Below are 27,548 nucleotides of genomic sequence, written 5' to 3'. Positions count from 1 at the left end.
TTGTACAAACCATATCTACTTGATGGAATAAATAAGTGAAAAATTATACTGCTGTACAACACACCAAAAAAAAAAACAACAAAAAACTAAACAAAAACCCAAACGTAAGAGGAGAAAAAAAATTAGGTAACGGTGAAAAAAAGGTCTTTATACCTCTAACCGGGTCCTTGGCGATAATGAACATTCCAAACCATGACATCGTTGGTAATGGGAGGTCACCACCCTATAAACGGGCCCACCGCCTTCCGGGTTCCGGGTGTAAGTGCCAGCACTTTGTGGAATGTGTAGCCGAAGCTCCCCCTTCACGTGTGGCGGGGAGCAAGGTTGCCCTGGGAGCCCTTTAGGCCACGTGGTGGCCACGGAAGGCATTTGCCGAGCGCCCCCCCCGCCCCGCCCCTGGCTCGGCCGCTGAAAGGTCTTAGATTCTGTGGTGGGAGGGGGGCGAGGGGCACAGGGTGGGTGGGGGACAGTGGCTCCGAGGAGCAGACTGCGTCGGGGAAGGAAGCACATCTGGATTTTTGCAGTCTCACTGTCCCGCGCGGAAGGCCTTCCCGGCCAGCGATGAGCACAGGGCCGCTGGTGCTTTGTCTGGCGTGGCCTCAGCAGCTGGGGGGGGCCCGGTCGGTCCCGGCCACAGGCCCCTTCCTACCTTCAGGCACTTCAGAGAAAAACAAATGACAGCCTCGGTGTCGCAGATGTCGTCTTCATCCTCAACCGCGTTGACTCCCCTTGCCTGTCCAGAGAGGCCACCGCAACCGGAAGGGGCCCCCAGGGTGGCGGGGGGGTGGGGAACCCCCGGCCGACGTGCCGTTTCTGTGGATGCGTGTGATTCTCCTTCAGCTGTCTTGGTTCTAACCTCTCATTTCCCAAAAAAAAAGGAAATAAATATCCAAATTCATCTTTCATCAAAATGGAGTTTCGCCGCAAAGAAAAAAAGTTACTCTAGCTCTAGAGGATCTGGAGGTAAAGCCGCCTTGAGATATGCTGAGAGGTAACGCAGAACACAGTTCTGCACAGAGCTGACTGCCTGAGGGGCAAAATTGATAAGGACTTTTTTTTTTTAAGACAGAAACCTTTCGGCATTGCGAACTTCAACATTAAGATTTTCAAAGTTTGTTTTTTGTTTTTTTCCCTTATTTCAGGAGACATTTTTGCATGAGGTATTTGAAATTCAGGAACATTTTGATTCTTCTTGAAGTGCAGGAAATAGATTGGCTCCCTTAAAAACAAGTAAGAGCCTCACCCTCAGAAACTTAGAAACTGGCAGACACTTTCCATGGTGGTCAGGAGAGAGATCCACACGTCAAAGGTATCAAAGGTGGTACCTGAATATGCACCAATCAGCAAAACAAAAACGAAAACAAAACAAAACAAAAAAACCACAAAACAAAACAACCCCCTCCCCCCAACCCGCCCACCCCCTCACTCAACTCAAAGGGAGTTGGAACTCCAGTGCAGTAAAGAAAGCTCAGGAAAAGGGTTAAGGTCCGAGGAGTCCATCTAGGAATTAAGAGCAAACCAGGCCTCAGAACCAAACAATCAGGCAGTTCGTCCAAGGGGGTATCTCCATTTTAGTGAGAGGAAGGTGTCCCAGCACAGGCAGAGGATGGAGGCGAGGAGAGAGGACTCGATCACCCCTTTCTGGAGGAGTGTAGGGCGTCCCACTCCTTGGTGCCTTGCTTCTGGCCTTTGAGGCCCAATCCTCAGGGTCTGCTCCCCCATGGGGACCGTGAGTGCATCCTGGGAGCGAGAGGCCATCGGACTGTTGGCTCTGAGCATCAGGAACACTTTGCAATCTTGCCTCCCCCCGGGCGGCAGGGGGGTGGGGGGGAGGTTGCCGAGTTGGGGGGGAGGCAGAGGGTAGCAGGTTACTGCGGATTTGAAATCCAGGCAACATCGCGTGACAGCAAGTTCAGCACCAGCTCTTCCTGCCATCTGCTCCCAGCCTCCTCAGCCCTTTTGTCGTCCTAAGGAGACAATCCTGCAGTCAGCCACAGAAGCCGCTTCGTCCTCGGAGGTGTGGGAGAAAGCCGTGTGGTGGGGGGAGGCTGCAAGTGCCAGAGCAATCGAAGGGTTCTGTGCGTCCGTCTGGGCCACCACGGTGGCCTTGGAAACACCGGCCCCAGATGCCCCGAGGAAGTGAGAGAGCACATCCGGAGGCCAGCCCTCGGCGGCAGTGCCCCGACATCCGATGCTCCTCGGACCTTGGACCCAGGGCCCAGGGCTTGCCCGACGCCCCTGCAGCTGCAGATCAGGTGGCCGAGGAGGTCCTGCTCTTGCGAGGCCTCGGGTCCCCCTCCACCCTGCCTGTTCCGCTCCAGCTGAAGTCCCGGGTCAGGGAGGAGAGAGGAGTGAGGACGGTGGCACCAGCTGCCTGGACAAAACCGAGGGCACTTTGCAAAGGGAGATGCAAAACAACCAGGAAAACATGCCAGAGGTCACCTCAAGGGCACAAGGCACAAAAAAAGAAAGCGGAAGGAATCGGGCGAACAGTGAAAAGCCCCGACGAAAACCGATTCCCTGATCGGTACCACCCTCGAATAGCTTATATCGTTAAATAGAGAAATGGGGGGGGGGGACACAAAACAATACAGCAGCAACACAAATGTAATCTTGGCTTCAGAGACAGTGTGCAGACACTCCTGAGCTGTCGACCCCGCCTTCCCAAGGACAGTCCCTTCAACACTCGAGTGTTTTGCTTCACAGCAGAAAGTTCTTCAGTGTCTGAGAAGTTACGCTGTTCTGGGTTTTCTTGGATTTGCACTTGGTAAACTTGGAAAGTTAGTAGTCCTGTCTGCACCCGAGAGGAATTGCTCAGGTGAAGTTGTTCTAGGATTCAGCCTGCAGATGGATCTCCCGTGAAACATGGACAGCAGGACTGAACGTACTGTCTACATCTCTTCAGAGCTCTGTTGCGAGGCCTCCAGTTTCATCTTCTTCGAGGGCGGCACTCCTTCCAAATCCTTGGGGGAGAAGAAAAGAGGACACAGGTTACCACACCAGGAAGGCAGTTTAGGCCAGCCGTGAGGTTGAAGGTCAACCCAGGAAGAAACAGAGGACCGGCCTCTGTGGTTCAAATCCGCAGTTCTGACCCCGCGGCCCACGTTCACCAAGCCCCGTGTCACCTGGGCCCCGCCTGTCCCCACCATGGTGGTTTCCCTCCGGGTCTCCCAAGCACACGGCCCCCTGTGCCTCTGAGCTCCCCCGTCCCCTGCCCCACACCAGCCAGGGAGGGTCGCCCCATTATCAGCCTTCCAGTCTGTCATTAATCGCCAGGGTAATCATTTGTGCACAACTTCCACATCGACCTCTCCAAGCTCAAAGACCTCGTCCGACCTTGCCATGTGGTCAGTGGCTCCTCCTGATACTCAGCGTTTGCTGAATGCATATGTGTGTTATTCTGGGGAAAAGGGCCGTAGTTGTGACCACATTCCTAAGCCCCACGGCGCAGAAAGGTCCGGCACTCACCCCCCCACTCTGACTTTCCCACTCAGGCATCTCCAACCTGACCCATTGCCCGAGACCAGCTGATGACTACCCACCTTGCCCGGCCCCCCCCAAGTCTGTCGACACCACACCTGCTCAGGATCAAGCTCACACCCCACCTATTAGTCCCACCAACTCCATCTCCAAATAGCCCTGGGCCTGCCCACCTCTCCCCTCCACCCGCTGCCACGCTCACACCGTCCGCACCTGCACCCATCACCTGCCCAGACAAAGCGGCATCCTGCTCCGCGGTCTCCCTACGCAGCCTTCCACACAGTCCAAGAAATCCCAAAACAGCAATCATACACAGAACATAAAACCCGCTGATACTTTCCCACTGACTCCAGAGCAAGACCCCGACTCCCTACCAGGCTGAGAGGGCCCAGCACCCAGCCCAGGCCCACCTGTGCCTCGGCTGGCTGTTCTCTTCCTTGTCCGCTAGGCCCCAGCCACCGTGGCCTCCCCTTCTGTTCCTCAGGCTCACTCCTGTCTCCAGGCCCAGCCCAGAAAGCCTGCCCTCGTGGCCCTAGTTTCTCAGCCTTCAAATTCCCGCTCACCGCCCGTTTCTCCGCCTACGCCAGAGTCCAGAGAATGCTCTACCATCAGGTCTCCTTGCAGCCCCGTTCGGGTTCTTCTGCAGCGCGCGCTGTGACCCCGTAATCCGCTCGTGCCTGTGGTGCCCTGTGTCATGGTGAGCCCCCTGCGGGCAGGGAGGGACCCCATCTCCGGCTCACCCTGGGTCCCTAGTATCTGACAGAGCACCCGGTCCACAGTGGGTGCACAACGTATGTTGAATGGAGCCCCCAGGCCCTGAGGTGGGCTGTGTGGGAGTTTCACTGGCAGACCCTGAGAGCGCGTACCGCAGCGGGGCCGGAAGAGCTGCCTCTGTGCTCCCCCTGGTTCTCATTCTGAAAGCAATAAAAGCCCGATACAGACATAACCAGAAAAAGCAGGTACTGTGCCTTCAGAGGATCCCCTGGGTCCCCTTGGGGAGAAGGTTCTTTGGTTCTGCAGAACAGTTGGATGGGAGGACAGCATGTGAGCTTGGGAGTGGACGAGAAAGGGAAAAGGGAGCAAAAGAGAGGAGCCACGAGCTAAGGATAGCCGAACAGGGGAGAAGAGTCAAAGTACTGCTCCTGTCGGGAGGTTGGGGAAGCTTTTTTTTTTTTTTTTTAAACACAGGAATGGCCAAATGTGAGTGTCTAGTTGCTTGCTTAATTGTAATGCAACCTCCACCTTGCTCACAAACCTCGGAGCTCTGTGGACGAGTCTGTGTCCGTGTGTGCCTGAGAACAGTGGAAGAGGCCTCATTCCAGGTCTGGGTCCCCTGGAAATGGCAGTGGAGGTGGGGGGCTTGTGAGAATGGAAGACCCCTGCACCTTTCAGACATCTGGGAGGGAGGGGAGAAGAGCACTAGATGCCCCCAGGGTACGGATCAAAGGTTCAAGCTAACCTTTCCTCCACTGAGTTCAGAAGGCCAGGAGACCCCAGCAGACATTCTGGTTTTACACACTGTTCAGGAGGCTTTGATTTTTAATCTAATGGGCTCCAGCTATGCCTGAGGTTCTAGGTCTTGCTCTTCTCATTTCACATCGGGAGGATATTTCTTTCTGTCTGTACCTGGATCAGCCACACTCTTTTTAACAGCTCCATACCAGTCTGTCTTATCCATGACCCCCGATTAATTGAACCAGTCCCCTTTCGGCAAACTTAGGTCATGGCTCACATCTCCCATCAACACTCCTTCTGTGTCTTTGGGCATTTGGAGGTGTGTTCTGCAGGAGGAGGGGGCTGCAGATCCAAGGGGATATAGACATTAGAGTCCAGGAGGCACTTCCCCTTGCGGGAGGCCTGGCTTACAGCCCTGCAAAGCGCAGACCAAGTGCTGCCACACCCTGGCCCCTTCCAATCTTTCTGCTGCTACTTCCTCCAGAGGTACTGGAGAGTAGTTTTATTAGTTCAAGTTCTGATACCTCGGAGTCCCCACTCAGCTTAGGTGGGCACAGAGGGTTGACAGTGAAAAATCACAGTGACGGCATCTGAGGCATTCCTGTGTCCAGCTCCACACCGAGTGTGCTCGCCACATTCTCTCATCCCATCTGCGCCCTGGCCCCAAGACACTTCTGTGATCCCATTCTGGTAGCTGCGGACAAGGAGGCTCGGTTACGCTAAGTGAAGGAGCTGGGATTCGAACCCAGGATGTTTGTTCCTAGCCACCGGCCACCTGCTGCTGCACGGACCAGATGCTGACAAACGGGATGACCCCGAACGGGGTCCAAGCAAGGGGGCGGTGTGGTCAGCTGCAAAATTCCAAAGGATGATTCATCCGGCATTTCGGATTCTGAAGACTTATCGTCCCCGCGCTAAAGGAAGTTGGCTTGGGGTCACTAGAGCAGGCAAGGCTTTTGTGGACCTGAGTAAACAAAGTGACAAAGCCGAGACTGGGATAAAGGCCGCCTCCTCTTCCTACATCCTCCTCCCTGAGGGCTGGGCCCCAGGACACTCACGACTCCCGCTCAGTGAATGCAGGGAAGTGCCAATCTTCCGAGGAGAAAACCACGAAACAAAGTAACGAAACCCCTTTCAACGTACCCCCGACACCCCAACGGGCTCCCGGCTGATCTGGCTGCCCCTCTGAGACCTCGATCGAGGTACCTGAGAGATTGCGGACATCTCTGCAGCTAGACCCGCGTCTCCAGATGGCTGCCGTTCACCTTTCTCTGAACTGTTCATCGAGTTTTCCATTGAAGACTGCGAATTCTGCTCGTCAGAAGCATCTGAGGGAAAGCAAGATGACAGAAGCTGTTTTCAGACACGTGAGATGTGGAGCCAGATGGACCAATTACTAAAAATACCTGGAACTGGGGAGTTTTGCGGCCAGGCGGTCTGTCGGGCCTGCAGTGAGTTGGGGCGCTTGGGAAGCCTCTTAGTTTTTCGTCAGGTTGTCTGCAGCGGCCAGGCCCCACGCTGGCCCTGGGGCCTCCAACCCTTGCCTGCACACCCACTACCTGCCATGTGCCCTAAGAGGACATCTTAGGGAATGCTACACGCTTTGTGCCGCGTGCACCTGGCGCCCTCTGGTGGGCACAACGCGCCCCAACCATCATGGCTGCTGACTCCTCCCTTTTCCATTCTAGAGCCTGCGTTCTCCACCTGGGGAGCCGGCCGAGGGAACTGCCCCTTTGTAGACATTTCTCTTAATAATGTGGGTGTTTTCCTGACCATCAGAGCAATGACTGATGATTGCACAGAAACAGAAAATACGGGAAAAAATAAAGTCAGAATCACTGATTACCTCACCCCACCCACAACTACCAACCCACTAACATTTCAGAGGATTTATTTTCATCTCTCCAGATGTTCCCCCCCCCCATGCATATAATTCTCTGCTCTCCCCAAATAGAGATCACACAGAATTTTGGAAAAATTTTTCATGTCTTTAAAAATTCTCTGAATACAAGAGTGTACAAGATGGCCGCACGGCTTCCATCCAGCAATCACTTATTTATGAATCTGTTTTGCCAATGATTTGGGCTGTTTCTTATGCACAGGTCTGCCTGCTCCCCTCCCCAGCGCAGTCCTTTAGCAGAAGGGGTTTGCAGGCCGCAGCCGGCTGTACGAGGCGAGGCGGTGCGGCTGGGGGAGAGGAGGTTATTTTGGGCACCGAGCCACGGGGCTCACGGTGGGAGCAGCATCTTGCCCAGGGCCCCACTCGGCTTGCACTCAAGGCCCCAACAACATCCGTCACCCTGATTTTTTCAAAGGGCACTAGAAGACTCAAGAATGCCACCCTTTCTGGGGTTTCTGAGGCAGAAAAGAAAAAAATATATATATATATATCCAGGCTTAAGTTTTAAAGCGAGCACGCAAGTCGGCAGCACTCCACGGCCTGAAGCCAGTGGGGAGCAGAGGGCTGGGGAGCAGGGCAGGAAGGAGGTGGAAGACCCCCTCTCCCAAGGAGGCTGTCCTCCCAGCATGTCCATCCCAGGTGAGCTGCTCTTAACACATACTCTGCCTCCCCAAACCAGCAGCCCGGATATCCTGAGGGCAGCACCCGGAGACCCACCACCCTGCCAGGGCCCGAGCTTGGGTGTTCCTGCTGCCGCGGGGAGGCTCAGGGGTCCGCCCTCTCCAGGGCTGGGCTCTGCCTACAACCTGGTACCTGGGAGGACCCAGGGTTTAGAAATAGACCTGAGTTCCCATCATGCCTCTGCCACTTGTTTCCTCTGGGAGCCCTAAAAGTCATCCCGGCTGACAATAGCCACGCTGTGGAGTCTCGGTGAGGACTTAAAGGGACAGGGGAAAGCGCAGGGGAAGTACTCAAGTAACAAAATAACCCCAGGGGGGAGAAACTACCAGGGCATAGGACCACACTCCCCATCAACCTGACAGTTCTTTAATATTTTGTTTTACTTTTTAAAAAAATTTATTTAAGTAATTTCTACACACAATGTGGGATTCCAACTCACGATCAAGAGTCACACGCTCTACCGACCGACGGATCCAGCCAGGAGCCTCTGTTATGTTAAGTCAAACACGGAATCCCTGTACAACCCAGTTCCTCCACCACTAGGTAGAGACCCAAAGGAAGAGGAAATAGGTCCTCAAACTGGTACGTGTACATGAATGTTCACGGCAGTACTATACCTAACAGCCAAAAGATGGAAACAGCCCAAATGCAAATTAACAAATGAATCAAACGATAAAACGTGGTGCATCCACGCAATCCACACAGCAAAGTATTACTGAGTCACAGATAGGAGGGAAGGAATGGCACCTGCTATCAGGTGGAGGAACCTCGAAAACATGATCCCGAGTGAAAGAAACCAGACACAAAAGGGCACATATTTCACTCATATGAAACATCCAGAACAGGTAAATCCATACAGACAGAAATCAGACTGGCAGCTGCCAGGGGTTAGGGTGAGGGGGAAGGGGGGAGTGACAGTTTATGGGTACAGAGTTTCCTTTGGGGGCAATGGAAATGTTTTGGAACTGGACAAAGGTGAATTTCATCTCAGTTTTTTAAAAAGGGAAGAAATCCACGTTAATGTTATGTTCTAGTTCATAACAGACGTTTGCTTTAGCAAACTTTTGAGTTGTTATTGCCCTCCTCTGGCCTCCCCTCTCTGCCCTACACACTGAGCTCTGCAGACTGGACAGGGAGGTTCAAAAATCATGGCCAGCCACCCCGAGAGTCATGCTGACCCCCTGCCCGGCCTGAGAGCTCAGCAGGAACTGGCCTTAAAGCTCACAGAGCGTGCAAGGGCTCGGTGCAGCGGCCTGATTCTCCTAGTGCTGGTGCTGGAACTCACCCAGGGGAAATTATTTTCCTAGGCCCTAAATTTAGTCCAGTGAGTTTGGACATTATGTCATTCCCTGAACTCACTCAGCAGTAAACAAGTTCAAAGCAAGGTCAACAGCTGGTGACTAACCCACCCCGACCCGCAGGCTGCACGTACCCACCTGGGAGGCCTTCATGCCTTTCCCATGGGGGCTCCCCCAACAGTGGCAGGCACCCCCTCCCTCGAGCAATGCTGGGCAACTGTGCGGGCCCAGTGGCCTGGGGTCGTCAGAAGAGGACCCCGGTGTAGTTCCCCCCTGGACGGGTAAAGCTTTTGGTGGTAGTGGGGGGAGGGAGGGGAGCGGGGTGTCGTAGTTACCAATTCTGGAAGCAACAACCCAAGAAGCAGTTTCTGCAACTGAGCTTTAATGGCTTTTAGGGCAAAGGAGATGCAGCCCCCAGACATGGGAGACATGAGGGAGAAAGCACGCAGGATGGGAAAGAAGCCAGGATGTGTGCACACCTGGCCCGGCAGGAGTGCGTGACCTCCCCTCGCTCACGTCAGGCTCAGGCCCGGGTGAGCACTTTTGCTTCCTTTCCGCCCCACTCCTTTCGGGGACTGGATGAGGGAGGCAACTTTCATCTGTCTCACTTTATAAATAAGGAAACAGAAAGGCTCGCAGGAGGGGACGCTGACAGCCCAAGGCCACACGGCTAGCGAGTGTCAGCCCAGACGTGACAGCTCATCCTGTCCCTGGACCCAGCCCCCTGGTCCCACCACCCACTGCCCGCAGAGCCTCGGGAGGGGGACGGTGCTGGGGGCCGCCGTGGGGAGAAGCCAGGGAGGCCTCTCAACATCCCACCACACACAGGATGGCCCCGCAGGCGAGACGCGTCTGGCCCCAAATGCCAGCCGTGCTGAGGTTGACAAGCCTTGCCTACCACGTCTCTGGAGGAAAACGGTGGGATCTCCCCCAGTTTTAAATGCCCGCACCTCTGACTAAATACACAGTCCCTCTATCCTTCAGATAAAGATGTGCGGACAAGACTCCCTGCAGGATCATGTGTGGGGAAAAAACCTGTATGATTATCAACGTGGGGACTATTTAAATAAATGATGACACGTTCGTACCACTGAACAGTACAAAGCTGGTAAAGAGAACGAAACAAACCTGTACGTCCTAACATGGAACAATCTCCATGGTGATTGTTAAGGGAAGTATTCTAAAAAAAGGAGGTTATAATCTCATCTAGATTCTTCTAGGGCCACCACACTAGACTCAACAGTGGTCCTCCTGGGGCGGGGAGGACACTCGAAGCTCTGGCTGGGGGGCTGTCCAGTCTTTGTCCTGACGCCTGTGTTGTTCCCCGTGTGTGGGGTCACCTGCCCTCCCCGCCCCGCCCACAGGCCTACCTGGCACGAGTGCCTTCCGCATCCGGCTCAGAAAGGGGGTGCCACACTGAGCACCTGAGACCCTCATGCCTGGCTGGCTTGCCCCTTCCCCCACACGTCCCCAGGCACTGCCCCTGGTCCCTTCTGCTTGCACTGCTCATTTCCCTCTGATCCCCACTCAGCCTTCGAGCCCACGTCAGGCAGCAGGAAGCCTTTCCTGAGCCCCCTAGGCTCCTTTTTCCTACTAACACAGCGCTGACCACGAACTCAAAAGCCCCCTTAAGGGCCAGGCAGTGCCGTGAATGAGTCGTGGGGGCTGTTCAACTCAGACACAGGTAAGGAAATAAAAAATCTGAAGGAATATTCTTCTGTTCCTCAAAAAAATACAGATTCTCCCAACCTCTCAGACTTTTACTTTTCCACTTTCGATAGAGAAATAGGTTAAAAAAAACAACGTAGTTTTTCCTTTAAATGAGTAATAAAGAAAGCAACAGTGATCACGGAGGGATATGGGGCCACGACTCTTGGGCCTCAGTGTCAGGAAGACAATAGGGAGTGGTGGGGAGTGTGGAACTAGCAAATGCAGGCTCACCCACCCTCCCTGGAAGGGCAACCACATCTCTGCTTTAACCGGTTGCTGCTCCATGGAAAAGCAGACCCAGTATTGCCCAATCTTCTTTTTTTTTTTTTTTTTTTTTATTTGAGAGAGAGAGAATGAGAGAGAGCAAGCACATGAGAGGGGGGAGGGTCAGAGGGAGAAGCAGACTCCCTGCCGAGCAGGGAGCCCGATGCGGGACTCGATCCAGGGACTCCAGGATCATGACCTGAGCCGAAGGCAGTCGCTTAACCAACTGAGCCACCCAGGCGCCCAAAGAGTTTATTTATTTATTTGAGAGAGAGAGAGAGAGAGAAACAGCATGAGAGGGGAGAGGGTCAGAGGGAGAAGCAGGCTCCCCGCCGAGCCAGGAGCCCGATGCGGAGTATTGCCCAATCTTCTGATTCTCTCAAGAGAAGGTGGAAATCAATCTTGTTTAAGTGAAATTGTTTAATTTTAAAATTCTGACATCCAATTCAAATTAAAAGTAAAAACAGCACCAGGCCCGTGGCCACATCCACACGCCCCACGCTGGATCTAGTCTGACTGTGACCTCTGCAGAGTCTCATTCTCAGTTTTGGTGTCCGTCCCCCACTGCTTCCCTCTGAGTGCTTGGGGGGCAGGAAGCAGCCTCACACAGGGCAGGTGTGGGAAAGCGTGTCAAAGGAAATGGAAAGGGATTCAAAGTGATGCCACAGCAAAAAGAGGCCTTCCTCCCGAGAAGACCCGACCCAGTCCCTCCCCAAGCACAGGGAAGCCTGGCCTCCACCCCGGGCCAGCCCTCTTCCTCCTCTCCTCCCTTCACAAATGCTGGCCAGGCCATCCCCTCAGGTGCCAGGGGTCACCCTCCAGTCCCCCCTCAGCCCAGGTACACCTGTCAACACATACTCCATCTTGACCTTCAAAATACACCTCGATATCAGACAAGCAAGAACTACAGACCCATCTTCTTAAGTGTAATGACGGTACCTGTGATCAGGTAAGAAAACATTCTAATTTTTAAGAGATGTGTGCTGAAGTGTTCAGGGATGAAATGCTGTAAGATTTGTAAGTTACCTTCAAATGCCCTCACCCCCAAATACTTACAGACAAAGCAAAACAAACCAACAACTGCCGAATTCAGCTGACATATATGGGAGAGTACCCTATTTATTTTTCTGTAGGTTTCAAAATTTTCTTCTGCAAGAATCCAGAGATCTCGGGGTGCCTGGGTGGCTCAGTCGTTAAGTGTCTGCCTTCGGCTCAGGTCATGGTCCCAGGGTCCTGGGATCGAGCCCCGCACTGGGCTCCCTTCTCCACGGGAAGCCTGCTTCTCCCTCTCCCACTCCCCCTGCTTGTGTTCCCTCTCTCACTGTCTCTCTCTTTCTCTCTCTCCATCAAAATAAATAAAATGTTAAAAAAAAAAAAAAAGAATCCAGAGATCTCAAAATAAACAAAAATAAGCCAACATATACATATCCACGTACATATATGTCCTCCACAATCACACTGCTGCTTACCACCTCGTCTGCTCCCACTCTGGTCACACCAGTTGCCACCCTCTTCCATCTGGATGACTGCCTTAGTCCTGCTATCTGTTCTCAATCACAGCAACCAAAGTGACCCTCCAGACCATGGCACTCAGTCCCAATGGTTCCTGTCTCCCTTGGCACAGAAGCAAGGGTCTGTTTACTGGCCTAAGAGCCCCCCACACTCAAGGTCCTGCCCCTTCTGACCTCATCTCACTTTGTGAACCCCTCATCCGCTCTTCCCCAGCCACTAAGCACACTCCTGCCGCAGGGCCTTTGCGCTGCCCGTTCCCTCTGCCCACAGTGCTTTTCTCCCCCTTTCCCAAAGGGTTTGCTCCCTTACCTAATTTTAGCCTAATCTGCTCTAATGTCACCTTCTCAGTGAGGCCTTCCCTGGCCACCCTATTTAAAATGGAAACATTCCCCATAATTCACCAAGACTCACCATTCCTCTTTCTTATTATAGTTTTCCACGGAACTTACCTTCCCAAAACTACACTGTAGGATTTTTAAATTGCCCCACAAGAAGCTGAGCTAGTCTAGGCATTACCTTTCTTCTACTGTGACCTTCTAGGGGTCGGCATGTGGCTAGACCTCCTAGAGACCTGTCAACCGACGGCACGAAGGCCCAGCCCCTGCGGGCACATACCTTCCGCCCCAGGGAGCTCCTTCCCGTCGGCCTGCGCCTCGTCCGCCTTGGGGTCAGCGCCTTCGCCGGGCACGGCTGAGTGGGGCTCCGGAGCAGGGCTGGAGTTACTGCTGTTCTCCTGCTTGATCGGGGAGGCATCCGCTATGGAGCTCTGGTTGCTGTTATCATCTGCACAGCGGGGAGAGAACCACAGGGTGAAACCCCCAGCTACTGAGGAAAGGCAGGCTGGGGGCTCGGCCTCCCCAAGCCTCTCTGCCGGCAGCCCCTCAGGACACTCTGCCAGGGAAGGAGACACTTCCCCGCCCTCGACACCTTGGAGATGAGCCACCTGGGGCCGTTCCATATGTCCTGCAAGGAGAAGGCTTCCGTGAGCCTGCCTGAACACCCCCTCTGGCTCCGTCCTGTGGGGGGGGCAGCCAGCGACACACGGTGGCCTCTCATGTTTCAAGTCTTTGGGGGGCATCTGAGGCCTCATTCTGGGTGAAGAGGCCAGATTTGTGCACGTGGCTGTGGCGACACGAGGGCTGGAGCCTGGTCCATGCGGCAGCGCTGCCAAACACCTCCCGCTGGGCTCACCAGGGGTCCAGACCGACTTCCGCTCGGTACGAAATAAAGGGGAGAGCACATGTACACGGAAAGTAGGGTGCTCCACGGGACAGTCGGCCCAGGCTCTTCAAGTCAGAACCATTAAAGAAGAGAGAGAGAAAGAGAGGGAGGGAGAGGGAGGGAGAGGGAGGGAGGGAGAGGGAGGGAGAGGGAGGGAGGGAGAGGGAGGGAGGGAGAGGGAGGGAGAGGGAGAGGGAGGGAGAGGGAGGGAGAGGGAGGGAGAGAGAAGCAGGGAAAATTATTGTAAAGAAATTTAAGAGAATTAACAGCTAAATTAAGGACATGTGAAAATTATTTAGATTCTGTTTTGAATGTGCCAGCTCGTAAGGGACATTTTGGAACAACTGGGGAATTTGAATATAGTCTGGGATTTAGAAGATACGATGGAGTAACAGTTACTTTTGTTAGGAGTGAAAACAGCACGGCAGGCGTATAGAAATGTTATTAGTGACGCGTGCTGAAGGGTTTAGCCACGGACTTAAAACACAACGCAGGGAAACTTCAGTTCAGCACAGGCTGCCTACGACTGTCAGAATTCCCTGAACTGAACACTCGAGAGCTGTGCAGTTTTTCTATGTAAATTGCATTTCAATTAAAAAACTTAATACATTAAAAAAAAAAGAAGAAGAGGCAAACATGGCATGTGAGTGAAAACCTAGGTGACAGGTGTATGAAGTTCATCACACTAGTCTTCCTACTGTTCTCAATTATGAAATTTTTCATAATACAGAGAAAAAAAGAGAAGTAATTTGAGCACTGCATTCATCGTTGAGCTGGTGGCAGGGCTGGGGGTCCAGGGGCACATATCCCCTGGCGCTAGACCCCGTCTTAGGTGCAGAGAATCATGTTAGGTTGCAGATATCCAAGTGGTGATTTCAAAACTATCACCGCACTGCTTTTCTGGGCCATGCTGTGCACTTGGGACCAAGGCCACTTCTGTGAGACAGAGAGCAAGGAAGAGACACGGAGAAGCACATCCACACATCCTGGGCCCTACTGCATGCTGACACCTGGGCAAAAACACTTACAGTCACTTGTTCCATCCTCCCGACAACCTGCCCGGTAGGTGCTATTACCTCCCTCGTTTCCAGAGGGGGAAACTGAGGCTCTGAGCGGCAGAACCCCTTGCTCAAGCTGCTCCACCCAACTCCAAACTCAACCTGCCAAGGAAGCGCCAGGCAGTCACACGGTCACGGCCAGGTAAACTGCATCTTATTCTAAGTGTACTAGTTACACAAAAGATCCTCTTGTGAATTCTGGGACTTAAAAAAAAAAAAAAAAGTGCACTCTCCTGATTTGCCTTTTAAGAAAATATAAACCTCCTTCCTACACCAAGCTATGTGTGTGTGTGTGTAAAAGGCAGAGGCCTGACCCACAGGCCCCAGCACGGAGTGATGTTAATTAATGACGACAAGTACTAATGTTTAACGAGTTAGTTGCCTGAGCCTAACCCGGTCACCTGGTAACGACGTGACCCTGACATTCGAATCGACGTTGATAGAATCTCAGACTCGAAAGAGGTGGCTGCAGATGCCCGCTATCCCACTGGGAGTCTTGCAGACAATCCTGTCCAGGCCCACATCTTTCCTTGCGTTTGCACACATCTATGCCCTGCGGCTGGAGGAGGGTCTCAGCTGCACATGTGCTAAAATGGAAAGGAGACTGAGAAGGTGAGCGAGGCTCCTGGGCTGGTGGCCACACACTTGGATTCTGCCTCCAAAGGACCTCAAGGCCAGCACTGGCATCCGTGAGCTTCCTAACCTGGGGTGCCACCTCCCCAAGGCCTCATTTCCTAATCTGCACAATGGGGCTTATTTTTAGGATGAATGAAGTAAGGCATGAAATGGGCTTAACAAGATGCTTTGGCGCATTGTGACAGCCTTAAACGTGAGCTACTAACATGCCAAGGGCTTTGAGGGGGTTATCTTATTTAATACTCACAAGGACCTTATGAAGTGGGCATTACCATTCCTACTGGGCAGACTGAAAACAGATCTGACAGTTACATGTTAAGGAACTAGCCCAGGATCACACAGCTGGTTGGGAGGGGGGGGTCCTAGGGAGCCAGATGTGAACCCAGGTGGGATCTCGTCCTCTGCTCTAAAAGGCTCTCACCTGTGAGCCAGGCAGAGGGCCTTCTCAAATCCCAAGAGAGTGGGGATCTAAGCAATGCCAGGGGGGCAGGTTACGTCCCAGCTCCAATACCTGGTTCATTTGTGTTCCATGTTCAGTGTTCAACTGTGATTGTATGGCCAGTGAGGGGCTTTCCTGACGTGTCAGCTGTCAGCAAAACCCCTCCATGCTTTCTGAAGCCAGCCCAGCAATAAGCAAGACCCCCTGCCCTCAGAGCTTGTGACTGTGTTTTCCAGACTGGTCAGTTTGGGCAAATGCGAAAGTTCACTGGCACTCCTTCCACAGAGCAGGACAGCCCTGGAACCAGAGGGGCAGAAACGCGATCAATCCAATATATCCAATACCACCATGCTGTACAAAAGGCCTGGGTGGTCAAAAGGACAAAGGTGTTGAAACTGGGATCAAGAGATGGGAAAAGGCAAGTGGTACCAGCTCTGCTAGTGGCAGCCCAGGCAGGTGGCCCCGGAGTGACCACAGTCTCCTGCAGGAACGGCTATGGCTGCCTTGAGGGAAACACACTCCCCGAGTTTCTGGGTCTGATTTCCCAAAGTATGGCATAAATGCAGATTTCCTAGTTTATAAACATCGGAAACTCGATGTTGCAGAAATTTCATGTTTGAACCTCTCAGGTCAGAAGTCCTTGGAGGGGTGGGGACAACCGGGAGGGGACACCAGGGGGATGGCCAGGCACGTTTCCGTCTTGACCTGGGCCGGCTGTATGGCTGTATGGAATCTCTATACCGATCATGAAGCCATACCCTGATGACGTGTGCCTTTCCTATCCATTAACGAGGTAAAGCGGGAACTCAGCGCGAGCAATGTCAAAACCGCAGACTGGCTAATGCAGGTCTCCAGCCTGGATTCCATCAGGGGGACACCGGTTGTAACTTTTGAAGTAAGACAGCAAAGGAAGGTAGGATGTCATTGTGCAACGCAGGTCCCCGGGTCCCAGAGTGATTAACGGGATGTGGAAATCCAGTCTGGAGTTTCCCAGCAGCCAAAGAGAAATAGGAAATGGAAAACGGCGTCAATTTTACGGTAGGTCAGGCCTAGGAGGGGAAAAGATCGTAGACCCACAAAAAGTTCCTGAGCACACACAGGGCTGACAGGTCGCACCCCCCGTCCCCCGTAAGGTTTGTGTCACTGGGCTCGAGAAGGTCTTGTTTTATGTCTCTGGCTTGTTTCTTGTTTTACGTTTCTTGGCTTGCTGTGCTGGGAAGAGAAGTTTCTTCTCCGCTGAGGCTTCTCCTGGGCACCAAGGCCTCCTGGCGCTGCCCAGCCCTCCTACCCTTGCCTGGAATGTGAACAAACCTGCTGGTGAGAACAAAAGCTGAGTGCTCTGCCACAGCGCAGGGCCCAGCAGGAGAGCTCACCGTGCATGTCCATCATCCCCGGGGAGGAGCTGTTCTCCGGCGTGGTCACCTCAGAGCCACACTTCTCATCTTTACCCTTTTTCTTGTTCTTGTTCTTCTGGAGGAGAAAATGGAGCAGACACCGAGTCACCACATTGTGTGTGCATGCGTGAGCAAGCCCCCGGGGGGTGATATGAATATTTTATTTGGCCGGTTCATCTTGGAGCCTGCAAGTCTCCAGAGGGCTCTCCTTGGCCTGCATTTGAACACGTCCCATTAGGGGCCTCACCTGCCAAAGGGAGGATTCTGGGGCTGGGCATAAACCTGGCTTGTGGTTTATGCACCAGCAGGCATGCCAACAGGAACAGTGATGCCGGGTGAGGGACAGAGAAGACACAGGTCACCCCCACCATCTGTAGGCCCCACGGCTGCCTACAGCAGTCAGCTGACTCCCGGCAAAATACCGGAAGGCCAGGTGAGGAGGGAGATCCCAAGGAGGAGGGATGGTGAAGGGGATGCTTTTTGTGTGCAGTTCCATTCGGTTTTTTTTTTTTTTTTACAAATGGAATAGGATCATGTTGGAAATGACCTGTGTCCACTGGTAAGAGTCGTTAAATTACAGCACATTCTTTCCACGTAACGTAATGCAATAATTACTGAGAATAAGACAGCTCTTCATATACTAACGTGGAATGATCTACAGAAATATCAGCATATTAGAATATCTCAGTCATCTCCAGGATGCATAAAAGGAAGGTGCAGAACATGGGAAGGGAAGGCCACTATCCACGGAAAGAAAAGGACACGCGAATGTCTATCCACACGTGTGTTTGTGGGCACTGTCTCTGGAAGGATAAACAAATGCTGGTCGCCTCCAGCGAAAGGAGCTGGGTGGCATGGGGGCGTACACAGGGACAGGAAGCAGATTTACAAAAAGATATATATATATTTGAAAAAAGCAGCATTTGAAGAATACGCACACCTCTAGAGATGGAAAGTTGATTGGTGGATTCCAGGACCGTGAAGCCGGTGGGGGAGTGACGGCTAACAGGTGTGAGCTTTCTTTTTGGGGTAACGAAAATGTTCTGGAATTACAGCAGTGATGGCTAGATGACAGTGAATACACTAACACTAACTTGTATACCTTGAAAGAGTGAAATTTTATGGCATGTGAGTTGTCTTCATGGAAAAAAAAATGTTTTGTAATACTTGAATTCTGTAAATTGGTTTCCCTATTTAAAAGGAAAAAACTTGCTAGAGTTCCAAAGGGGAGGGGGGAATGGCGCAACCATGTTGTAACTGGGTGTTTAGAAAAATAAAAAGCTACCCCCCCACAATACGGATTCCTGGCCACAACCACCAGAGATTCCGACTCAGCTGTCTGGGGTGGGGCCCAGGGACCTGCATTTCTCCACGGTTCCCAGGGGATTGGATGCTCAGTCAGGGGTGGGGCGCACAGCCCTAGAGGGAAAGGGGGTGGGGGAAACATCCTACTGTACATCGTGGCTGAGACAATGGCAAATTAGCATTTCTCGAGCACCGTCTGCACAGCCGTGCCGGGTTAAGTTCTCTCTGATAAACCGCCTTGACTCCGCTGCAGAAACCCCAGGAGCTGCCTATTGTTACCCCACTGCACGGAAGAGGGCACGAGGGCCCAGCAGGTTGGGGTCACCCGTCTGACATCATAGGTTAACGGGGGGGGGGAGGCACCTGTCCTCTACCTCTCTCCCAGCCTGCAGCTGCCCTGTCCTTCCCGGCAGCCCATGTATTACACTTTCTCCTTGATCCCAATCCATTTTGGCACTTCCCTGATGTCTGTTTCATGCTATTCTATAATTATCTTTCCCAACGAGATTATAAATTCCTTGAGAGCAGGGACCATGTCTTCTCAAATGCAACCGGCGTTTACACAACACCTAATGATGTGCAAGGCACAGACGTGGGCCGGGGCCAGCAGCTGCCTTCCAGGACCCGGCTGCACCGTGCTCTCCCCTCCAGGGACGGCCAGCACCAACGGCTGCGATGGGCTAGGTCCTGGGGCCTCGAGGAACGCAACCCTGGGGGCTCCAGGAGCCCAGGCCAGAACCAGAAAGGGTGACACACACCGACGTTCTCCGCCCAGCACCAACCTGCCCAGAGACGAGCTTGTGATCACAGGGTCAAGAATGGAGCCTCAGCCCTGCCTGGACACCTGGGACAGGTAACTGAAGACGGCTGCGGGGAGGCTTAGCCTTGCCTTTATGGCCCCCTAGGAACCCAGCAATCATGACCACGACCCCCCAGAAGCAAATGGAGCCATCCATCCATGTGGCTCAGCGTGAGCCATCGTCCTGGGGGGGAGGATTGTTCGCATGAATAGGGAAGGTACCCCGGGCAGGACAGTCCATGCCAAGGTCTGTAGGGGGGAGCATTCTGGATGCTGACTGGAAATAAGAGTAGTTGACCTGGTGTCTTTGGGGGTAAACTTGCCCAGGAGCCGCGAAGCTGAAAAACTACCCACGATGTGGGGCAGGAGCTTCCACAGCCCCTGCCCCACACCAGGCAGGGCTGCTGACGCTCCCTCTAGTGGCTGGAGCCCCCCCCCTGCCCCCCACCCCAGGGCCCCAGCCGTGGCTGTGTTCCCATGCACCAAGCCCTCTCGCTCTGGCGTCACTCTGGGGTGGCCCGCAGCTCCAACCACCAGAAGGCTCTCCAACAGCAAAGAGAGCATGTGTTCTGGAGTCAAACAGACCCGGCACTTGCTGTGTGATTCCGGGGAAGTGGCTTCACCTCTCTGAGCCTGTGTCCTCACTTGTACAAAGGGGATAAAGGATCAACTCGACAGACCTGGCAGATGGTTGGGGGCTCCGGAGCAGTGACAACGATGGGGGAGGGTCTGCTTGTCCGGGCGTATGCTACACCCAAACCGTGGTGCCCAGGGCCCCAGGGAGGGGACAGCTCTGCCCTAAGGCATGTCCCCACTGGCAAACTATAGGGCTCTCAGCCCAGAAGAGATGACTTGCAGGGGACACTTCCCAGCTCCCGGAGGGCCAAACTCTGGGGCTGGACTATGAGTGAGGAGGAGGACCCAGGTGCAGCAGCCTCTCCAGCCATAAGTTGGGTCCTTCTGCTTCCCAGGTGGTCTTGGCCCCAGGGTCGCACACAGGGTGGACAGCACCTTCTACCTGCAGTGCGGGGAGCACGGATGGATGGCCCCACCCCAGGGGTTTGGCCCACATACTCACATCGTCCACCTTTGGCTCTGTCACAGGGACCCACTTGTAGATTCGCAGGGATGTGTCACCCACAGTCACCCACTTCTTCTCCCTGCAGAAGATGAGGAAGAGCTCGTTACCAGGGGGTTTCTGGGGCAGAACCCTGCGCACCCCTCGTGGGGGACACGGGCCTTGCAGGAGCTGCGACACAGGGGCTGCTCAGCTTGGGGTCAAGGGAAGGAGCTCCAGATCACTCCAGATCTAGCGGCTGGGGGCTGCTGGGCAAGTCACTCACCAATCTACACCTCTGTCTCCCCGTCTGTTAGACCACACAGGGTCAGCAGTCTCTGGCTGCCATGAGGACTACATGAGACAGCACATGTGAAAAGCCTCCCCATGCCTTGAAGGATGTGCCTGGTGAGACTGGGCGGACAGAGGGGCTGCCATTAAAGAGGGCTGCTCTGGATGAAGAGAGCTGTGCCCCAAGGTCCTCCAGCTTTTGTGCCTCACAACGCTGCCAACTCCACAGAGCCAGCGAACTGGGCCACCCCAACCCCTTGGGCAGCAGGGAGGGCTTTAGGCCAGCAGGGCATTTCCTCCTCAGGGGTTGAGGGGGGGCTTCACCAAGGGCACCCACGGACTCACCCTGTCCTCCCCGCAATGCCTCTGAGGTCAGAGGAAGGAAGGCAGAAGACAGCGTGAGTAACCACCCAGTGCTCTTCAGGGCCATTTGGAGCAGCCGGGGTGGGGGGGGCGGGCAGGGGCGGGGGAACAAGGGCAAACCTGGATGCCTAGTGGCCTTGGCCCCAAGGGTGGTCCACAGGCCTCAACAGGGAAGCACAGCCTGGACAGCAGCCAGCCAGAAGGATGCCCTAAGACCCCACATCCCGGCTCCAAGACAGGCATGTGTTTCTGGGTCTTCCCTCCTAATACCCACATCTGCACACTGTCCCTGCCCCCGCCCCCACCACAGCCTAAGCTCCTTGGGGGACCGCATCCGGGGACCCCCGCTACTAGAAGCAGGTTTATGGGTAAGGACAAAAATCACAAGCCAGGAGAAGGAAACGGGGTGACTGGTTTTCATGAAGGATAACAATTACCACCCTCTCCTCCACACCACTGTGTTCCAAGCCACCATCATTCCCTAGATTCCTGTCACAGCCTCCAAACTTTGGTCCCTGACCCCTGCAGTCCACAGGTCAGGTCAAGTCACTTCTTGCCCCTAACACTGGGAATGAGAGCCAGGGGCTGTGCACCTGACAATATCGAGGCTCGGAGGAATCACCCGGAAAGAAAGCTGGGACTCCAAACCAAGCAGTTTGGACTCTAGGGTCCCCATTCCCGGCACCAGGCTCTGCCATCTCAGGAGAAGTGAGAGGTCACAAAGGATCTCTCTCGGCTGCTTAATTCAAGGAACCCACCGTGGGATGTCAGGCCCAGATGCACACCTAGGACAGGTGACAGAGCTGCCAGAAGCCCCCAACAAGTTTAGTGACAAGGGTTCCACCAGAACCGAAGTTTACGTGTGGCAAGAGCACCTCTGTTTGTGAGCTAGCAGGTACCTGACCAGCCTTCCCTCCATGGGTGGGTGGCCTTCATGGGCTGGTGGGACACGTTACAGCCACCTGGCACTCAATTGCCACAGAGGGTTCGGGGCACCTGAGCACACTCAAAACCAGCTAACCCAAACCACAGAAATCTCCATTCCCCAAACTGCCTGTTCAGGTCCTACAGATTCCCTGCTGGAGGAAGCCACAGTCTGGCTTTTACTTATTTTAGGACTATTTCTAGTGTCTTCAATGTGCTAAGCTCCCATACACATTTGCTCTAATCTTCCCATAACCTTGTGTGGCAGCAACAGTCACCCTCCCCATTTGACAGATAAAGAAACTGAGGCATGAGAAGGTGAAGTCTGTCTCTCCGGGGCCAGTATTCAAAGCCACACTGCTTTAGGAGCAGCTTCTCCCACCCCCATTCCTGCCCCCTTTTAGCCCAGAAAGAATAAAATGAAGGCACGTATCTAAGTCAGCACCCACCCATCTCCTACATCTTAGAGGCAGAATGGACAGCCCATAATCCGTGTCCTTCCCCACCTCCATTCTGAATAATCAGAAGGTACCTGGAAGGGACGGGGCATTCCAAGGAACAACCTTGGTGACAAAGCAACAATCGTAATAGTCATTGTGTGCTGAAGCTTACATCTGCCAAGTGCTTTATTTACAATCAAGCCCTCTCCCCCAAAGACTGCCCAATAAGCCTAGGAGAGGGGAGCCACTGTCACTCCATTTTATGGGTGGGAAACAAGAGGTCCAGAGAGGTTACATAACTAGTTCATGGTCACACAGCTAGCCCAAGGCAGAGCGAGGACTGGACACAGGCTCCGACTAGAGCCCACTCTGCTATTCTGTCTCCTGTGAAAAACTAAGAAATCATTCCACAGAGCACATCGGTTACAGAAGCTGGACAGAAACACAAACTGCTAGCATCCCACGCAAATGGCCAAAGGCGCTCACTACTCACAGTCCCTCAACCGGCTTCCTCGGCCAGGGCCCCAGTAGGTCAGCAAATCCAAGGTTTGGTTGTGTTAAAAACAAAAACAAAAACAAAAACAAAAGTAACTGACGTGCAAAAAACACAGGACGTGTCTCCAGGCAGAAAGCGTGCCCGGTCTGGGCTTTGCAGCCCGCAAGCCGGCCAAGACGGACCCTCAGGTCGCACGTGCCTCCCGGAGGGGCTGAGGGCCCTGCGAGCTACGGGCAGACTGCAGCCGGGTTCTCGCGCCCCCCTTTGCCCCAGTTGGTGACCCCTTGGCCTGAGTCTCCTCCAACTCACCCCAAGGATTAGAAACCTTTCTTCGGTTGCATTTCTACCGGACACTGAGGGGCTCTAGGACATGGGGCAAAGCATTAAGAACCCAACCTCGGGAATGGACCTCAGGACTGCCCTGTGCCCAGGAGCCCCGCAGGGAGACGAGGCCCTGGAACGCGGGTAATGGGGCAGAGCAAGCACCAGGGAGGACAGGAAGCGACTTCACAGACGTGACCAGTGGGCTCCGGGTGTCTCCTCAAGCCGGCAGCTCCTTGGAAGACAACACACGGGCTCAGGGAAACGATGGAGCTCCTACTAGTTCCCCAAACCATCATCCCAGAACACGCAGCCCCGGCCCTCAGTGAGGGAATCAAGCTGTACTTACTACTTTATAGTTGGGGTGGCAAACAAGTGGCTAACAGGCATGTTTTGTCTGGCCTGCATATTAGTTTTTAAAATTTGAATCAATTGCCAAACTTTAAGAAGAAAAAAGTGAGACACCACATAAAAATCCAAATTCCTGATGACTCTCATAAAGGCGGTGACGTGGCCACGAGGGGCCCACGTGCATGAGGAGTCAGGGCTCTCTCAGAGCCCCCAGCACTCACCCCCCACCCCACTGGAGGCACTGGGCCCAGATTCACCACAGCCAGCGGGCACACCCCCACCTTGCCACAAAGCTGCCTGTGGGCCCCCCGGTAACCAGCCAGGCTCAAGTACTGCTCTCTGCCCCTCAAGACTTGGGCTCCTGGACAAAATGGCAAATGGGGTCCCAGCTGTAGCAATAAAGCCCCAAACACTCCCCCGCCCCCAGCATAGGCTCCCATATAAACCGCAAGCACCCGCCACAGATTTTCGAGGCTATGGTCAATTTTTAATGTTTTCCTGGGTCCAGGTCCAAGGGCTAGCCAAGATGTTGGGGTCACTGCCCAAGGGGGACCCTGCTGACTCCCTCAAAGAGACTGCAAATCCCTCACTTTGTATCACTTCCCAGGGCTAGTCCTTGACACCTGAGGAGGCCTTGTCTACGGCTGGTGTCATCCTAACTAGGCCCAGGCTCACCTGACCTGCCCTGCACCTGGCAAGAGGGTATCCCCAAAGGTAAAGAGGTGTGGCCCTAAAGATGGGTGGGTGGGATGTGTGGGACGTCTTCAGGGAACAGGCCTCTCTCCTTCAATAAGTCACTGAGGGACCCTTCAGACCAAGGGCTCAGGGGTTCCGGGCCTAAGCCTACTTTGTGGCTCAAGCCTTTGTCTCCCACCCAGTGACCCTCCTCCCTTGCTATTCTCCACCCACACTGGGCCCCTAACCCTGGCCCAGTTTCCCAAAAAGGGGCCCACCATTTTGTTCTTCTTCCAGCCATCTTGTGGCAGCCTCACAGCCTACCAGCCTGCCTTGCTGGGACACCAGACGAGGGAGGGAAAACGGCTGGCAGCTAGGGATGGGGTGGTCACGGCTGACTGCTGGCTCTTTCTGGGGACGAGGGAAGGGAAGGGTTGGCAGAGGGGGGATTTTTAGGGGTCACCAGGGCTGAGAAGAATACCACCCTACACTCACAGGATAAATGGTATGCCAGACACCTCTGCTCTCTGGATAAAATATGAGATGCTGAATTAAATCTGAATTTCAGATATGTAACAGTTTAGTATAAGTATGTCCCAAGTACTGCATGGGACATACTTACACTAAAATTTATACACATATATCGCTTATTTTTAAAAAGTTATTTCATTGTTTATCTGAAATTCAAATTTAACTGGGTGTCCTGTAATTTTATTTGCTAAATCTGGCAACCCGATGTCCCAGCCACTAGTGAAAGGCATGGTTGGTGGCCACGCAGTTAATAAACAACCCAAAGCCTCAAGGACTGACTGGAAGGCCTATTCTAAAAGTACAGCGAAGGTGAGATTTGGCTTCTCGGGGCTGGGGAAACCCTGAAAATAAGGCGAAGTCTTTTTTGCTTAAAACGGGCAGAAAGAAAAAAAAAAAAAAGAAAATCAGCAAAACACATACTTTATGGCGTCCACCTTACAATAAGGACACCGTTAGTGACTGCTTCTGTTTGCAGGAATAGGTGCTTTTGGAGACACGATCTCGTTCTAGGAGGGAGAAAGCAGCACCAGACCCATGGCTGCCATGGTTAAAGAAGTTCCGCAGTTTGCCCAAGGTCACCGCAAGGAAGTGAACTGGAAGCCCAGCCAGGAGATCCTGAAGCCTGAGGTCTTTATCATGACCTGTTTCCCGAAACACAGGGAGGGAGGGAGACCCGTCCTTCTTCCCTTCCCCCAAACACAGGCCAGGCCAGAGGGGGGCCCCAGGCTGCCTGTTCTGCCACCCCCCGGGTGGAAAGCCCCATAGGTCCATCTGCCCTCCCTGCAGAGCACTGGCAGACTGGCTCCACGGAAGCATCTGTCAGGGTACCGAGCCTCTGTCCTGCTGGGAACCTGGAGCAGAAGGCCCCACCACGCCTCTTGGAACAGAGAAAGGCAGCTTGCCCCCAGCCCCTTTCTCACTTCCAGGCCTTGACAGAAGGGAATCAGGCCCAGACACCGGTTCTTTCTTTGCCCCGGGGAATAAGGCAGGGGACAACCCCAGCCTTCCCTCTGGGAATCCCACAGGAGAGGGGACTGTGGGCTTGTTTTCCCGTGTGTGTTTTGGCCTGAAGCTGTTTCTGCCATTTTTAAATGGCTCCAGTTGGGCACTGGGCACCCTGCGTGCCCCGGGGAGCTCCCACAGCACCGAAAACTCGGATCTCAACTTTGGAAGGCCTCCCCTTCTCACGGTTCTGAAAATTCTTTGTCCCACTGGAGCCAAACCCAGCCCTTGGCCGGGCATCCGGCCATCCGCAGACAGCCCTTTCCATAGGAGGCCCGGGAGCACGTGGACTTTATTGATTTTCCTCTTGCCTTTTTTGTTGGGTTTGACTCAGAAAGGACAGCTAACTTGTGACACGGCTAGGCTGGAGGCTCACCCCCAGTGGTTTTTAGAGACCAAGGCGTTACTCAAGAAATGCCACCCCTAAACATAAACATACCCCACGAGGGGCCTGCCCAGTTTTTAGTCTTTAAATAAAAAGGGTCAGGACGAGCCCGCGGGGGCTGACACTCGAGACCGTCGCGGCTGCTCCTCTCCCTCCCTGACCCTGGTGAAGCCGTGGGAAAAAAATAATAAAGTTGAAATCAAGGAGCCGGGAGTTTTCAACAAGTCTGCCCCAACCCGGGGAGGTGCTTGCGCCTGGGGCCTGGCCCGCGGGCCGATTCGGAGCCAGACCCCGATGAGGCGGCGAACGCGCTCAGTCGTATTAATTACAACAAGGCCACGCCGGACAGACTCCAACGTGAGCTCGAAGAACACGCACGGCCAGCACCGAATCTCCTCTCCCCCGCGCAGAGAACAAAAACAACGGCTCTCTCGGCAAAACAAACACGAGCCGCTGCTTCGGGAAAGGCAGACTCGGCCGAGGACCGGCTTCTGGCCAAAAAGATTCGCCCGCCGACCCCCGCGCGCGGGCGCCTGCCGGCCAGGGCGGGCTGGGCGGGGGTGCCGGGCGCCCCGGGCCCGCGGCCGCCCCGGCGCTTCCTCCTCGCGCTCGCCCCCATCTTTCTTCCTCGCCGAGAGCCCTCGCTCCAGGCAGCCCAAAGCGCTAAATTTAAACGGCTCGCGCTCTGCAAACTCCGCAGACTCGAGGGCGCCGGGCCTGGGAGGCGGGGAGCGAGCGAGCCAGCCAGCCGGGGAGGGAGGCGGGAGGGAGGCCCGGCGCGGGCAGGGGCGCGGGGGGCCGGCGCTGCGCCGCCCGGGGCGCGCGGGGACGAGACGGAGACGGCGGCGGCCCGCTCGGTGCCTGCACAATGGAGCTCGCGCTCTCCCCTCCGCCGCCGGCATCGCGGCCCCGGCGCGCGGGAAGCCGCTTTCATGTGACTTGCACAAAACGAAATGGCTTCTGGGGCCGGCCCCGAGCCCCCCTCCCGGGAGCCGAGCGCCGCGGCGGGGCCGGCCCGCCGCTACACCGCCCGGCCCCGGGGCGCCCCGCCGCCTCCAGGCTGCCGCCGCCGCCGCCGCCGCCACCGCGCCAGGTGGGCGACAGGCGCGAGCGCACCTGGGCAGCGGCCGCGGCCCCCGCCTCGCGCAGGTGACCCGGCTCGCGCGCCGCCCGCCGCTCCAACTCCCGGGCCCGCGGCCGGCCCGCGGCGCGGCGCCCGCCGGCTTTTTGTATGTGCTGCGGGGGTCTGGGGCGGCCGCGGCGCCGGGCGGGCGGGCGGGCGAGCGAGCAGGCGCCTCCGCTTACCATTTGCGCACTTTCTCGATAGCCGCCATGACCCTCTTGATATCATCTTTGGCGCGGCTCCTGGTCTCGGCTCGAACCGACCTGCCCGACATGGTTCTGGCGGGGAGAGAGAGGCTGGGGGAGCGCGCCCGCCGGGTCCTCCTCGCGCTCCGCGGCGGCCACACTCGCGCCCGCCCGCCCGCTCACTCACTCACACACTCACACACACACTCTCTCACACACTCACACACACTCACACACATACACACAAAGCCG

The 27,548-nt window shown here is 54.7% G+C and overlaps 1 protein-coding gene across 1 annotated transcript; it reads right to left on the bottom strand.

The window, feature by feature from the left end:
- Positions 1–27,548, bottom strand: BCL7A (BAF chromatin remodeling complex subunit BCL7A). The gene is made up of 6 exons (XM_032431459.1): positions 27,294–27,548; positions 20,231–20,312; positions 17,028–17,124; positions 12,916–13,083; positions 6,142–6,263; positions 1–2,963 (listed from the first exon to the last, which is right to left on the bottom strand). Exons 1-6 carry the CDS (start codon positions 27,383–27,385, stop codon positions 2,892–2,894), a joined length of 633 nt encoding a protein of 210 aa, XP_032287350.1. The 5' UTR covers positions 27,386–27,548; the 3' UTR covers positions 1–2,891.

The sequence above is a fragment of the Phoca vitulina genome, unplaced genomic scaffold (assembly GCF_004348235.1).
Source record: "Phoca vitulina isolate PV1807 unplaced genomic scaffold, GSC_HSeal_1.0 scaffold46, whole genome shotgun sequence".
Lineage (NCBI taxonomy): Eukaryota > Metazoa > Chordata > Mammalia > Carnivora > Phocidae > Phoca > Phoca vitulina.
The sequence above is the reverse complement of the archived record's forward strand: the minus strand, read 5'-3'. Positions and strand labels throughout refer to the sequence as shown.